Source organism: Stenella coeruleoalba, assembly GCF_951394435.1.
Source record: "Stenella coeruleoalba genome assembly, chromosome: 5".
Taxonomy (NCBI): domain Eukaryota; kingdom Metazoa; phylum Chordata; class Mammalia; order Artiodactyla; family Delphinidae; genus Stenella; species Stenella coeruleoalba.
Genome location: NC_137150.1, coordinates 137,626,989 through 137,642,670, shown reverse-complemented (window position 1 = coordinate 137,642,670; position 15,682 = coordinate 137,626,989). Strand labels below are relative to the sequence as shown.

The following is a 15,682-nucleotide window of genomic DNA, read 5'->3' as shown; positions in this document are numbered from 1 at the left end:
TGTTTCTTATTATAAGAGTAAGGCTATTATGTTAATAACTAAGGTAAATGATGGAATGATGATACAACAGCATCAAAGTCTGGTAGCAAATACAAGTTATAACTAATTGTCTCTTTGTTTTTTGGATTTTCAGCTGCTCAGCCATCTCCTTCCACAGTGCCCAAAACTGAAGACCAGCGTCCTCAGCTAGGTATGTTTCACAGAGCATCTTGGTGGCCATAAAAGAAGAAACAGGTTTAGCAGCATCTTTCTAAAATGTGTCACTTTCTAAGTTAAACTGATGTTCCTTCGTCTTCTTTAGGACTGCTCCGTATGTAAACCAGGGACTAAATTATCAGTCTACTCAACTGGGAATGACTTGAGATTTTGCTAAAACATTTCCAAAACCCGTGCAATAAATATGGAAAAAACATGCTGCGTGCCCACAGGCAGCTTCTTTGCGGCCTAGCAGTTCTTTGATTTTCACCTTCCAGGTCACATACAGCAACATCAGCGTGTGTGCCAAGTCCAGTGCGGAAACACAGTGGCAGGATGCTGCCGCCCGTGTGCTGAGCGTCACGGCCCACACAGCCCTGGCAGAATACATCTGCCCTGTTTAAATCCTGGGATGGAGAGGGCGCTGGGCTAGGTGTTGGGAACCCTGGGCCAAATCTGAGCTTGGCCACCAGCTAGGAGACCTTTACTGAGAAGCATCACTCAGACCCATGTGACATCTTTTCTAATACAGGAAGTGGTGCTGGGGGACTTTGGCGTGGGGGACATTTTCAGCTCTGAGATCTGGAAACACCAGTGGGTCAGCATTATTCCTGGAGCTGCATCCTACCTGCTCACAACTATGTCTTTGGGATCTGACTTCTTTTCTTTTTGCTGTAGATCCTTATCAGATTCTTGGACCCACGAGTAGCCGCCTTGCAAATCCAGGTGAGATACTGCTGACGATTTTGCTCTTATAAAGTTATCTTTTAGGCAGTAGCTATTTTGAAACCGCACTTGTATAGACAAGAAATCCCTTCCACTGAGCAAGCTGAAGTTGTAGGTCTCGCTGGACTATTTGCCTAAGTGGAAAAAACTGGGTCGGGTTATACATTAAGATGTAGCTTCCGCAAAGAGCATCATTACCTAATCCAAACTGTGTCTGTTTCCTAGGACTGCTCTAACAAGGTACCACAGACTGGGGGTTTAGACATCGACATTTATTGTCTCCTAGTTCTAGAGGACAGAAGTCCAAAATCAAGTGGTCAGGGTTATTTCCCTCTGTGGACCATGAAAGAAGGATCTATTCCAGACCTCTCTCCTTGGCTTATAGCTGCCGTCTTCTGCCTGTATCTCTTTACCTCTATATGTGTCTGTGTCCAGATTTCCCTTTTTCTAAGGACACCAGTCATATTGGATTAGAGCCCCCTCAAATGATATTACTTTAACTTGATTACTTCTCTGAAGACCCTATTTCCAAATAGCGTCACATGCTGAGGTACTGGGCAAGTCCAACATATGAATTTGGGGGGAGGGCCACAATTCAACCCATCACACTAGCAGATAAAATAATATCTTAAAAAAAAAAGAACCATAATGACAACCACAAGACTTCAAATCTAGGATCATCTTCAATGAATGGTCTATTTCTGAACTCAGGTGCCAGGAGAAAGTACAGATTCTTAATTGGCCCATTTGTAACCTGTCCCTGGCCAAGGATTGTCACCTGTCATCACGCTTCAGTGCCAACCAAATTGTTTGATGTGTTTGTATTCAGATCAGAACCAGCTGTGCTGGCATCCACTTCAGAAATTCACAGCATATGCTGCATATTCTCAACAGCAAATTCAGATGCCAAGATGTCATAGGAGTATTGCAAATACAAGCTGGAATGTATATTTCCTATACATTGAGGCCAAAGTGGGGTTAGAAATGGGAAAATTTAGGTTCAATCAGTGTACATCCCCACAGGGAATCTATACGTTTGAAAACATAAAATATCATCATTATTTGGCATCCACATCTTTGACATTAAATTTTGATTAATGTTAACTAATTCAGCAAATATTTTTTAAGCAGCTTAGAAGTGAGAAGGGTCTGTTTTGTTTATTGCTCTACCCCTTGGGCCTAGACCGGGTGCTAAATAATTATTGGTTGAACAAATGAATGCAAGGAGTAACAAGATACCATCCTGGACCCTCAAGGAGCTTCCATTCCTGTGGAGAAATGGACACAGGTTCACCCCAGCATCCACCTGGTGGCCACGTCTCCAGGGTCTTGGTCCGTCCTCCTGCCTATGCTCAGCTTTCTATTTGCAACTGCCTTTATAACCATTCACATAAAAACGATTACTATGTTTTGAGATGATTATTATTAGTCAGGCTTCAGGAAGACTGATCTGGCAGCAATGTTCAGGATAGATTAGAAAGGGGAACAGGACGGAAGCTGGAACACGCTGGGAAAGTTAATACAATAATGTGAAATAACAATTCAATAGCTTTCCCCCCCACCCCTCCCCCATATCATGCCTGGGCAAATGCCTGTCTCAGAACAGCCCTGGGAGGTCATTATCTTCGTCCTACGGAAAAGGAATCAGAGGTCCAGACAAATTAGGTAACTTCTCCTGGGTCACACAGCCCATAAGAAGGGAGGCCAGGTTTGAACCGTGACTCTCTGTCTCCAAAATCTGCTTTTACTGATCTTTTCTGGCTCTCCACTGCCACTGAGTGAGCCTGGAAGAGGGAGGTCTTGGAGAATGAGGACCAAGAGAATAGAAAGAAAGGATTTCCTTTCAGTTTCACAACTGTTTCAATGCTTGGGATGAGGCTGAGGTCAGGGATGAAGAGGAGGAACATGTCAAACTGCACCAAACAAAACCAAACCGACCCTTTCACCCACACAGATTGGTGAAGTGAAATATAAGTCTGTGCCCATGTTGTTGCAGTTCAAAGGTGTGGCTTGGTTGGTGCCTTGGGGCCAAAGAGAGTTGCCGGCCCCTAAGCAGAGGGCTTAGTGTCTATTCACGCTGTTCCCAGCAGCCTGGGGTTGCCTACGGAGGGTAGAGGGACCTGGGACTGAGCAAGGAGGAGACTGCAGACCCATCACTGGCCTGGGAAAATGTCTTGGTACCTAAGAGGTCCGTGACACTGGCATCGTAAGCAAAGACTGTGCCCATTGGGCCTGGGGAAAGTGGCAACATCCAACTTTTGACTCAAAGATTTCTTTTACTTCGTTTATAATGAATTAGGCCTTCTCTCCATCTCTCCTTAGGCTGTGTGTCAGTTACTTTCATGTGGCCTTTCCCCCTAAAACCAGAATGTCTTATCATTCTATTAATGAGAATGCTTCTTCCTGTTTGATTCTAGTTTCCCATCTCTGATAAATAAATCCTTCACCACTTAAACTGCTGCCTCTCCTCTTTTCACAATGCAAACGTTTTTTAAACCATTTTAAATGGAAAGATGACATCATATAGTATGAATGCACGAGATGATAACAGCGTCGCAACATCTCTATCCAAAATATGCATTTGGGGTGCACTTTGGACCGTATTTCTTCTGCTGAGAAGAGTGTGTCCCTGCATTATTATGTCCTGGATCAGATATTAGCGACGTAGCGCCTTTATGTCCCGTCAGAATGGCTGACCATTTAATGTGGCTTCTGTGATGAACAGAAATTTCCTTTCCATGGAAGAGCTTTCCTGGGAGGAGTTCAGTAGCTCCCTCGGTGCTCCCTGGATAGTCGCTAATGGTGGGCATGAAAGTGTAACCTGCTTCATGCGGAACCAGAGACCAGTTTTAGGGATGTTTTTCCATTGGTTAGGAGGTGGGAGTGTCCAGTCTTCTACTGGGAACCCACCAAGCTCCAGGCCCAGGGAAGGACTGGAGGAGACTGCAGAGGTGTGTGCAGAAACCAGGCGCAAGAGCAGTGTTGTTGTGCAGTGATTCAGCCCCAGATTCTAGGCGAATCTGGGTTCCAACCCTTGCTGACCTTGGGCAAGATAAGTCACTCTACCTCTTTGGGCTCTAATTCCTCACCCCTACAATGGGCTATCACATGATTCTGGGGGGAGGGGGATTAAAATAAACACGTGGAAAATGTTCAGAATGATGCCTGGTACCAGTCAGCATTCAGTGATGCTGGCCAGCCCTGAGAATACCACCATTCCCAGCTTTTGCCTGGCCAGCATGGGGTTTTTGGGGGGAAGGTGGTTGTTTTCCTTTGGCATCTTCTGGCTCTAGGCAAGGGATGTACCTTTCTTTTTTTTTTTTTTTTTTTTTGGCGGTACGCGGGCGGGCGTCTCACTGTGTGGCCTCTCCCATTGCGGAGCACAGGCTCCGGACGCGCAGGCTCAGCGGCCATGGCTCACGGGCCCAGCCGCTCCGCGGCATGTGGGATCTTCCTGGACCGGGGCACAAACCCATGTCCCCTGCATCAGCAGGCGGACTCTCAACCACTGCGCCACCAGGGAAGCCCAGGATGTACCTTTCTTTAAGCCCTGGTTTCCAGCTCAAACAAATCATGATAAGAGCACTTATGTACCGAATTCACCCTCATAGTGATCCTGCAAGATGGTACTACCATCTTGAGGGTATTACCATCACCTACATTTTGCAGACAAGGACATTGAGGCACAGAGAGCCAGGTGAGCAGAGCCAGGATTCAGCTGCGACAGTGCCAACTCCAAAGGGGTGCTTCCGGCCACCATACTGTCCTGCCCCTCCCACCCCCGCAACAAGCCCTGTCTGAGCCACAGACAAAGCCTTCTGTCTGAGACAAATGCCTGCCGCCTGAATCCCGATGCGCTGGGGGGTCCAGGCTGTGCACGTGGGATTTTCTGCAGCACCTCCAGCTACTGTAGAAAGTAGCCCAAGTGATCGCCACTGTGGTGCTTGCTGCTTTAAAGACCCTCTCTGCTTTATTTATGGCTCTGTTCCTCCATCAGCTGGCTGCTGAGCGCCCTGCTTGGGGACACCCCTCCTACTTGACCCACAGCTGCTGACTCACCCCCAGCTGTGCTTTTCTCTGTGGTTTATAAACCGTTTAGATGTTTTGCCCTTTTTTGCTCAGGCTGTACCTCTTCACTAGTATGTTTCTCTTCTTTTCTTTTAATTGCATTTGGAGAACACTTTCTTCCCCAGAATTAAAGGATTGCCTTCTGTCTTCTTTGAAGCCACACTCCATGCCCCTTCACCCCACTGGACTCTCCTGTAGGTGGGCAGCCGACATCTTTGGGTCCCCCCCACCTCCCGGTCCTGCCTTTTTAGTTAATTACCTTGGACAAAACTAGGGCAAAAGTAGCTACTCCTTACTGATGTTCCAAAGGTGGTTATCAGGATAGAGAGAGAAAATAGATACGAAGAGTTTTTCGGAAGAAGGTTATTTTTGAGGTGCAGGTGGTGAGGCTGTTTGGGTGCGAGGTCCTGTCTTATAAGAGCATCTCCCTTTACTTGTTGGTTTGGCCAGTGGAATACCCAAGCCACTCTTAGGCTTCCAAATCTTAGGAATTCATGTTCTGGAATCCCTATTCTATATTCTAAAATGCACCTTCAGTGCACAGTAAGTGTTATTGTTTCGACAGTAAACGAAGAATTTAATAAATTGCTTTTGAAATTCGTGGCCACAAGTAACTCGTTTAATTTACCACTGACTATAACTTCTCAGCAAACATTGTGCCCCCTTGAGGATTCTCGAACAGCGAGAAAATCTGCTGTGGACTGTGAACGCAGTGGATTTTGTTATATTAAATTTAACAAGTAATGAGCTTGACATAATGTTACATTTTATAACATCTACTTAAACATTAATTGATTTGCATTTATGGTTTTGTTCTCAGGTTCGGAAGCTGATGAGTTTTGTTTACAGGTGTCTTATTCCCATAGACTCTTGAAATGCTCAGAGGCCCGAGCACTGTGTACAAGGACTGATGGGTAAAATCGTCTAGGGAGAAATTCCTCATCCATCCTTTGAACTTTGAGTTTCTAGCCATGAATTTAGTTCCCTGACTTACTAGTTCTTCAGAAACAGGAGACATGGGAAAACACTTTTGTACACTGGTTCTCTCCTATACATGTTTATAAAGGAAGTGGGTGAGGGACAAACTCCCAAGAGGCAATACCAAGGTTTGAATAGATACCAAGTGTAAGTTTGACTGTTTAGGAAGATCTGTGTATTTATACAAAATCTGTGGGATTGTTCTCTGTATGGGAGGAGGTTGACAGTGAATATTTATTTTCAAACAACTCTATGTGTTTATATTGAAACATATGTTACACTGTTAAATCAAAAATCTATGTTTTTCCCTATTCCCAGGTCATATATGGAATTTTTTTTCAAGTAGTAATCCTTTGGTTACAATATATATACTAAAACCATATGGTTTTCTCAAACTATTCTTTGTGTTTTTTAAATGCATATTAATGAAATGTTGGGGGCAAGAAAACTTGATTGAGAACAGTTTGAATATGTGGTCCCGAAAAAGCAAAGGCTTCCATTGCGATGAACTACAAGCTGTTAATACACTTCAAATGTGTTGCTAGACTGAAAATGCTAATTTTCCAGAACAAATTCAGAAAAGGCTGACCTTTCTCATGATGCTGTTGTACGGATAAATTCACAAACATATCCATTTCCATGTAGCCAACATGGAAACAAAGATTTATGAGTTGGACAATTTATCTAGTGAGCTAGTGGGGAGGATTTAGAGAAAACACGTCTATAATTGAGTTTTACATTTCATCAATTCCCTGAATAGTCAACAGTTCCTTTAATGATTTTATCATTATCTACTGATATTTATTGATAGTATAATACAAGATAATCTTTTTGGTAATAAGCCCAAGGCAGTGCTTGGGAGTTTGGGAGGAAAGACCTGCCTCATGTGTCCATTTTCAAAGCTTCTAAAATCTGCTTAAAGCATCTTAGCTTCTCCTGGTACTCAGGATCAGATATTCCCGGTACTTCGCCTCTCCTGGTACTCCTGGTATGACTGTTGATATTTGCATGTTTCTCTCTTTTAGGGAGCCATCAATCATCTTAAAGTATTGTAGCATAGAGTCTAGAATGGTGTGCCTGGATTTTTCTCTGAATTTAATAAAACCAAAAAGCCACATCTATAGGTCTCCAATGGGATCAAGAGAGTTCTGTGTCCACCCAGTCAAATGAGGTCTCATTGACTCTGTTGGAAGCCCCAAGAGGGCTTGCAATCACTCATTGTTACAGTTTTTTCTTTTGGAAACTCTGCTTAACACAATTGGCATTGCAACGCAGGGACAACACATGGATTTCCGTTAAGATGCATTTGCCTAAATACTGGAAATGGGTGATCTGGTTTGAAACAGAGCCAGCTTTTTTCTAAACTTCCTCATTTTGAGTGGGTTAATTCTGTTCTAGGAAAAGTTTTGACAGAATGGCTTTCTGCATGCCAGCCAAATGTTATGTTAGAAATAACGGTGTTTACTTCCATTCTCGATTTTTTTCCATAAACTTTTTGAAGTTCATTTCCTAAATCTGACTTTTATTATTTTACTTGACCTAGCCAATATAAATGGTATTAAGTCATTATTGCCAGCCACATAACAGCACTTTCTGCCTCGCAAAAGAGGAAAAGTAAGCCCTTCCACCCCCAAAACACAACGTTGACTTGGCTATTCTTCTAAGGAAGTCAGAAATGGATGGAACAAACCTGAACTCTGACCTCTAGGAACTCTTTGCATTTCCAGGAAGGACCTGGATCTTTAGATCAGCCTGGTAGTCACCAAGGATCATCATCTTAGGTCAGCTTCCTTAGACACAGAGCTTGGGCTAAGGATACTTGTGCAAGTGATTAATTAAGGGTATTTCTCAGGAGAGAGGGAGTGAGGACGCAGGATTGGACCGGGGAAAGTGAAGGAAGCTTGTGGACTTCGCTGGAGCCCTGCTTTTGTCTGATCCCATGCGGAGCCCGGGGCATGGCCAGCATCACAGAATTGGTCCCTCTTCGAGGCAAGGGGGCCGGCCTCTGGTACCCTGTGTCAGTCCATCAGGCTGTGGGCTACCTGGGGGTGGATGAAATAGCGCCTCTTCAGCCAAGGGCAGTTCTCTGGAGACAAGCAGGGGGATCTGGGGGACAAGAGCAGCCAATACCCCAGCCGCTGACGGATGGGCGCACAGCCTGGTAAAGGAAGTCTGGGTGGGACACCACAGCCCCCTCTTCTGTCGTTGAAGAAAGGACCCCTTTAGCTCAGATCCTGTTCTCACTGGGGTTTTCTTGTCTTTTCCCACCTCATCAGGGAGCGGGCAGATCCAGCTGTGGCAGTTTCTCCTGGAGCTCCTGTCAGACAGCTCGAACTCCAACTGCATCACCTGGGAAGGCACCAACGGGGAGTTCAAGATGACAGATCCAGATGAGGTGGCCCGGCGCTGGGGAGAACGGAAAAGCAAACCCAACATGAACTATGATAAACTCAGCCGGGCCCTCCGTTACTACTATGATAAAAACATCATGACCAAAGTCCACGGGAAGCGCTATGCCTACAAGTTTGACTTCCACGGGATCGCCCAGGCCCTGCAGCCCCACCCTCCAGAGTCCTCCCTGTACAAGTACCCCTCGGACCTCCCTTACATGGGCTCCTATCACACCCACCCACAGAAGATGAACTTTGTGGCCCCCCACCCTCCAGCCCTCCCCGTGACATCGTCCAGTTTTTTTGCTGCCCCAAACCCATACTGGAATTCACCAACAGGAGGGATCTACCCTAACACTAGGCTCCCAGCCAGCCATATGCCTTCGCATCTGGGCACTTACTACTAAAGACCCGAGAGAGGCCTTTCCCAGCAACATGCAACCGCCAACCAATTGCCACAAGCTCTATCGGAGACCATGATCAGAAGTGCCTCAAGAGGAATGAAAAAGCTTGACTGGGGCTGAGGGGGAGGAAGCCGGGGAAGAGATCCAGAGACTCTCAGTGGGAGGGAATTACTAAAATATTACTACAGAGATAAAGAGGATGCTACAAGTGTAATGTACGTGGACAGATCATCTGTGGACCAACCTTGTGAAAGGCATTGTAAGTAGAAGCATGAAGTCATGAGGACAAAGTGCCAAAGAAAATGTTCTGAAGAAGTGTGTAAACCTTAGAGGAGCCTTTGGGATCCTGTTCATGCATTAAACTGGGATTAAACTCAAGCAATAGAGATAACACAGTCTGGACCTAACATGCCATTTCTAATGTCATTTGAAGGAAAAAAAAAAACTACCTGTATTTAAAAAGAGAAACATATCAACACAGAAAAAAAAGAAAAGAGACTGTGGCCCATCGATAGACATTGATAGGGAACTCATCAGCACTTGCAGTTTTGGGCGAAATCAGATTCATTCCATTTGATGGAGAGCGGTCAGCTCTCTCCAACTGTGAAGACAACCCAAAGCTTCCAACTCCTTTATGATAGGACAGGAGCTCTGAGCCGAAGGGAGGGACTGAGAATGTGTCTGGAGGGTAAGCGTGTGGGTGTAGACAGATGAGGCGGGAGAGGAAGAAGCAGAAGAGGAGGCAAGGACTGGGAAAGAAACTTCTCGAGCAGTAAAGACTGGACTTAGGACGGTGTCGGTCCTGCAGAGAATTGAGTCATGGAGACTTGCGGTTCCATACGGTCAGTGTTGTACCAAATCCAGTGTTATGAGGAAGGACACAGCGTCACGGAGGCAGGGCAAGTAGTAGAATTCAGAAACAAAGTCGTGCATCTCTCTTTTTGTTTGTTTATCAAAAGAAAAATTGTAACTGGAATTGTCTGATATTTAAAAGAAACATTCAGGACCTCATCCTTAGGTGAGGGCCCTGCTCTCCACAGGGTCAGGTAAGAGCTAGCCTTCTGGGCTACTGCGATCCGAAATCACCTAGGCATCGGGGCGAGGCGGGCTCCAGGTTTCCTTTTGAGTCGCGAACGCTGTGCGTTTGTCAGAATGAAGTATACAAGTCAATGGTTTTTTTTTTTTTTCCTTTTTATATAATAATTATATAACTTATGCATTTATACACTACGAGTTGATCTCGGCCAGCCAAAGATACATGACAAAAGGGACAATCAATGATCTAATGTGGCCTTGAACTTTAACTCTGTATGCTTAATGTTTACAATATGAAGTTATTAGTTCTTAGAATGCAGAATGTATGTAATAAAATAAGCTTGGCCTAGCATGGCAAATCAGATTTACACAGGAGTCTGCAATTGCACTTTTTTAGTGACTAAAGTTGCCTTTTAGAAACTTGTGCTGCAAGGGGTGGGTTTTGTGTTAGAATTCTCCTTTGTCCAGGAACTCGTGCAAGGGAGAGCCAAGCAAATGCCACGCTTGGCACGCAAACAGTGATGACCTCTCCGGGGCCTTGTTGCCAGCTGGAGCCGTCCGGAGCAGAAGGACTGAAGGTTTTCACCTGGGAGCCTCCAGATTTAGACCCAGAGTGGAGAGAGGCCTCTAAGCTGGGGTTGTAATTGAGAAATTCCAGATCCGCACCTAGTCACGAATCACCCTTAATTCCTGCTATAAAGCATTCATTGGATGGCAAACAAGCTATTGCTCTCAATGTAAACTGTATTATTGTTGGTAAATAAAGCATCAGAGATCGCAGCAATGTCTCACTTTAACGAGACAAGGGACAGCTTCAAAATTTGCCATTTGGCTTCTCCATCAGAGGCTCTCATCGGGTAGACTGTGGCCTTGACCTTCCCACACCAGGATAACCTGGGTACCCTGGTTTGGGATTCACCAACCCTGAGCCTGACAGATGATCAGACACTGTTTATTTCTCTGATCCAAAGTCAATTCCCCCTTGACATCCTTTCTCTCCTATGTGCCACAAAGGATGCCGGCCTTGGCCAAGGTGAAGGCAGCTCGAGAGCTGGGGTGCAAGGCCCTGTGAGAGGGGGTGAGCCTGGGCAGCTCCCTAGCCTGAGTCAGTTTCTGAACTGGCCCATCTCCTCGCTGTTTGGGGGCTTGTTTTGCACTCTGTAATCCTCTTGCGATGATTAAATGACGTTGCCAAACCTCTGGGCTCTGGATCCCTTGGCAGTGGTCTCTAAAGCTGGTAGGATCCGATTACCAAAGCTGCAGACACTCGGCATTACTTGGATTAAAAGAAGTCCAACTCTCCATCAATTACAGCAGCTTGGGAAGGGCCCGCAAAGTGCCTGTATCTCCTTAGGGAAGACATAAATAAGTAAAAGCATAAACGCTGGCAGCTGGGGTGACCCACACTGTGTTAATGGGGAAGATCAGTCATTTTTATTTTGCAATGCAAAGTTGAAGCACACCTACGTTCTGCATAGAAACAGACATTTACTCGGATAATCACTCAGTTCCCCTCTTTCAGGATTGTATCATGAACAAAGTAATAAAAACAAGGCGTAATTCTCATTTTCAATTTTAACAGCTGTTTTCAGTTAGGGTCCCACCTCCCCCTGCCATCCAGATTATTAGCAAACTTTATGACAAGCATGAGCAATGGGGATTATTTTGGATAACGTGATAATGCTGAGTTCTCCCAAATAAATAATTATTCAGTTATATCTTAAAATAACGTTCACTCTCTGCTCCTGCAGAATCGAATTCCAGAGCAGTCTCCAGTTCGTATTCATAGTGGCATCAAGAACCTTTTCCTCTCTGCTTTCCCATCTCTCGGTTTGCCCTGATGTACACTCAAGATCCCTGCAGAATCTCCCTTCTGCTGGCAAGAGATGGGCCCTCTTCTTGTTTTAAATAGTCTTTTGGAATTTGTACATGGTGGAATCTCTGCGGATTCCCAAATCTCAGTCAAGACTTCATTTTTGCTCCCAGTTTGATGTCCTTGCTATGTCTCAGAGGGGTTCATGATGAAGCAACTTGTCAGGACTGGTGCAGGTAGAGGACTTTCTGCTCCTCCAAAGCACCTCTTCGCTGCTGCAGCCCCTGCCACCTGGGAACAAGGGTCTGGAGGGGCATGCCATGGATGCAAGATGCTTCAGGGACCACTGACACCTGGGATGTGGGGCGGTGATGGCAAATAGGGAAAACATGGAGATCCCGCAAGCCCTCCCGGATTGACTTGTAACCTATGGTTAAAGAAAAGAGCATCATGTTTATTGGTCTTCCATCATCCCACCCAAATAAAAGTTCTTGGATGACTACTTGGAGAATGAAAAAGATTTTGGACTGCTCAAAGGTATATCACATTCCATTCCTTCTTTTTATCTTAACCTTGGTTTAAAAAAATCTTGGTGAAACGTTTTCATGTCAAATGGGGAAAAGGTTGGCTATAGAAATCAAATATTAAAAATAACTGGAACCTCTTCATCTATCATAGAGCAGTGGTGCTCAAAGTGGGGTCCCAGGGCCAGCAGCAGCCTCACCTGGGAACTTGTTAAATATGCAAATTCTCAGGCCCCACCCCAGACCTGCTGAATTGGAAACCCTGGAGGGTGGGGCTTAGCCATCAGACCTAACACACCTTACAGGTGATTTGGAAGCATGTTGCAGTTTGCGAACCACTGCAGCAGAGGAAAAGATAATCTTTGTGTGTGGAATATTCAGTGTGAGATCTCCATCCCATAACATTTTCTTCTGTGGCCATATGAAAATCAACCATCAGGGAAGCCAGTTTACTCTGGAAGTGTCATCCTGAGTTCCGCTCCCTCTGAACAGCCCTCCTCCCTACTGTTAACTCGCCTACATGTGTATTAGTTATCTACTGCTGACTAACAAATTACCGCAAACTCAGCAGTTTGAAACAACACACATCTGTTATCTTACAGTTTCTGTGGGTCAGGAGTGCAGGCACAACTTAGCTGGGTCTTCTGTTCAGGGTCTCTCCAGGCTGAAATCAAGGAATCAGCCAGGAGTGTGATTTTCTCTGAGGATGGAGTCCTTTTCCGAGCTCACTGGTTGTTGGCAGAATTTAGTTCCTTGTGGTTGTAGGACTGAAGTCCTATTTCCTTACTGGCCATCACCAGGGACCACTCTCAAGTCTTAGAGGCCACTTGAGGTCCTTGCTGTGTGGCCCTCTCAACCACTAGGAAGTTGCTTCTTCAAGGCCAGCAGGAGAACCTCTCTCATTTCAAATTTCTCTGACTTCTTTTAAGTGCTCACCTGACTAGGTCAGGCCCACCCAGGAGAATCTCCTTTTTTATTAACTCAAAGTCTGCTGATTAGGGGCCTTATTTATATCTGCAAGATTCCTTTTGCCGTAGAATGTAACCTAATCATGGGAGTGATAAGCCATCATGTTCACAGGTCCTGTTCATACTCCAGTAGAGAGGATTCTGTAGGGCATGTACACCAGGGGTCGGGAATCTTAGAGACCATCTTAGAATTCTGCTTAACACCATAGCTATACTGCCTGTCTTCTAGCATTTTCTAAAGTCCTTTGGCCAATCAAAACTTTTTAATGCACGTTGCTGAAAAGGCCAGGCTCGACTCAGCAGCACTGATGCCCTGGGCTCCATGGCTGCCTCTCCCACTGGCAATGTGGACTTCTTTGAACGAGTCTATTGGTCTTAATCTGACCAATCTGAAAACTTTATGCTGAACATGTAAGGGCTTATGGTAACTTTTTCATAGTATTTACATATTCTTTTGATTCTATTGAAAAAGCAGCTGAACTTCATTCCATATAGAAATCACTGTGCAAACTCTTCTAACTTATAACTTTTATTTTAAATTAATTTTATAAAGTGAAATGGCTTCATTCTTTTTCTCATAAAAAGTTTTGACAAGATATTATTTTGTCAAGGCAAGCCTTAATATTTACTTGATTATCATTTGTGTCAGACATGTTGAATTACAGACTTATGCAGGAAGCATGTTAAATGTAAGACCTTTATGAAAAAAAGAAATAGCAAGTTTTTCATGACTCATAGATACACATAGCATGTTCCCTAAAGAAAATAATACACAAATGGTAACCAGGATTTTATTCTGAGAGGACTTCATGAAACTGTTTTGAGATTTTGCAAGGTCATAACTGGTTGAGCACAGCCAAAGAGTACTGATTAAAAGATCAATACCCATCTGGAAGAGAGGTCCCGGGGACAGACTCCAGGCCTCTGCCCTTGACCTTACTCATTTATACCTCACTAGGGTGAAGATATAGGAGGTACACCAAAGACAACTCCAGATGCTGTGGGCTGAAAGGAAGATAGGTTACATGACGATTTCAGGATCCAAAAGAGCAGCCTAAAGGGATGGGCCCAGTTTTCCAGGCTTACTGGAGCTTAATGATGTTAGGAGCTGCATCACATTCAAAGCACCTGAGAGTGGGACTGAGCAAAAGCACATGTGAAAAGCACATCAGGGTTTTGGAGATGATGACAGTGATGTGTGGAATATACAGTATTAATGAGCTAAGGGGCAGGGGCAGACACTGCGCTAAGCACTTCAGATGCGTTGTCTCATTACTCCTTCCAGGCGTCCTCGTGAAACCAGCTAAAAATAAAAAATCCTGACACTCAGATTAAACAGTTTATCCAGCGCACCCAAGGTAAGAGGGTGAACTAATGCTGTCCCAGTACTGACTCTCAAACCTCTATTCTTTTTTTTATTATTAATTTTTATTGGAGTATAGTTGCTCTACAATGTTGTTAGTTTCTGCCGTGCAGCAAAGTGAATCAGCTATACGTATACATATATCCCCTCTTTTTTGGATTTCCTTCCCATTTAGGTCACCACAGAGCACTGAGTAGAGTTCCCTGTGCTCTACAGCAGGCTCTCATTAGTTATCTATTTTATACCTAGTATCAGTAGTCCAAACCTCTATTCTTAATCTTAAGCTATGTTGCCTCATATTGACAGGATATGGGAAAGTGACATGACTACCCTAATGTAGGCTGCATTTTTTTGAAAAGATTGGGAAAGAGAACTTGCTTATGCTGTTTTGAACTGATTCCAACATCAATTCTGGACATAACCTTGCACAGGTACATAGACCAGCTAGAGCAAGCCTAATAGAGATGAGAGAGGGATGAGGGAACCCAAGATTATGGCATGGAAGAACAGCTGAAGGGACTGTCCAGTATTTATACTGGAAGCAGGATTACATTTATGGCCCATCAGTCCAGGACCCAGTGTGGTGAATGGAAGTATTAAGCTGTCAGTAAATGTCTTCGGCTGTGAATATAAATGAACATGCAGAAAAGTAACTTCTGGAGCATAGCTGGACCCAGTGTGGATGCCCATTGGCCAGACTCAAGAAGAACTTTCTAACAGAGGAGCTTCATATAGAATGGCCAACCCTTTGCCCAGCAGTTGCTGGACGTGGGTGCTCAAGTATAGACCATGTGATTAATCACCGGATATTTAGCAGCATTCGGTAGGTGGACTACTTGGCTGTTTAGGTCTTTTCCAGTTCTACGGAACTCAGGTTCTGCAAAATGATGAAATGTCATATATATATGTTCCTGGAAGATCAGGGAAAAGGGTCTGAAATGCATGACAGCTTAGAAGTCTCACTGTTGGTCAGTATCACTTAGTCCCAAGGGCAGGAGCACAGTTGGGGATTAAACATTATGTAGACATTAGAACCCCCCAAATTTGCTTGTTCTGTGGCTTTGTGTCTCCAGATTGATTTGAGCCCACTTTGCTTGGAGGTTAAAATGTACATATCCGTTCAGCACCACAGGGACCTGGTGAATGGGGAGAGGCAGCTGCCTGGTAGAACCGCTGAAGTTCCCCTCCACATTTTCTCACTTAACAGGAAGACCGCCC

The 15,682-nt window shown here is 44.7% G+C and overlaps 1 protein-coding gene across 11 annotated transcripts in view; it reads left to right on the top strand.

The window, feature by feature from the left end:
* Positions 1 to 10,402, top strand: part of ERG (ETS transcription factor ERG) — a 278,833-nt gene extending 268,431 nt beyond the window's left edge. For 8 of the 11 annotated variants that reach the window (XM_079921908.1, XM_079921907.1, XM_079921913.1 and 5 more), the window contains 3 exons: positions 134 to 190; positions 874 to 921; positions 8,244 to 10,402. In XM_079921908.1, coding sequence (XP_079778034.1) covers positions 134 to 190; positions 874 to 921; positions 8,244 to 8,764 — 626 coding nt within the window. In that variant the 3' untranslated portion in view covers positions 8,765 to 10,402. The remainder of the gene's footprint in view (positions 1 to 133; positions 191 to 873; positions 922 to 8,243) is intronic. The other 3 variants (XM_079921909.1, XM_079921916.1, XM_079921917.1) reach the window with 1 other exon arrangement.
* The last annotated feature ends 5,280 nt before the right edge of the window (positions 10,403 to 15,682 follow it).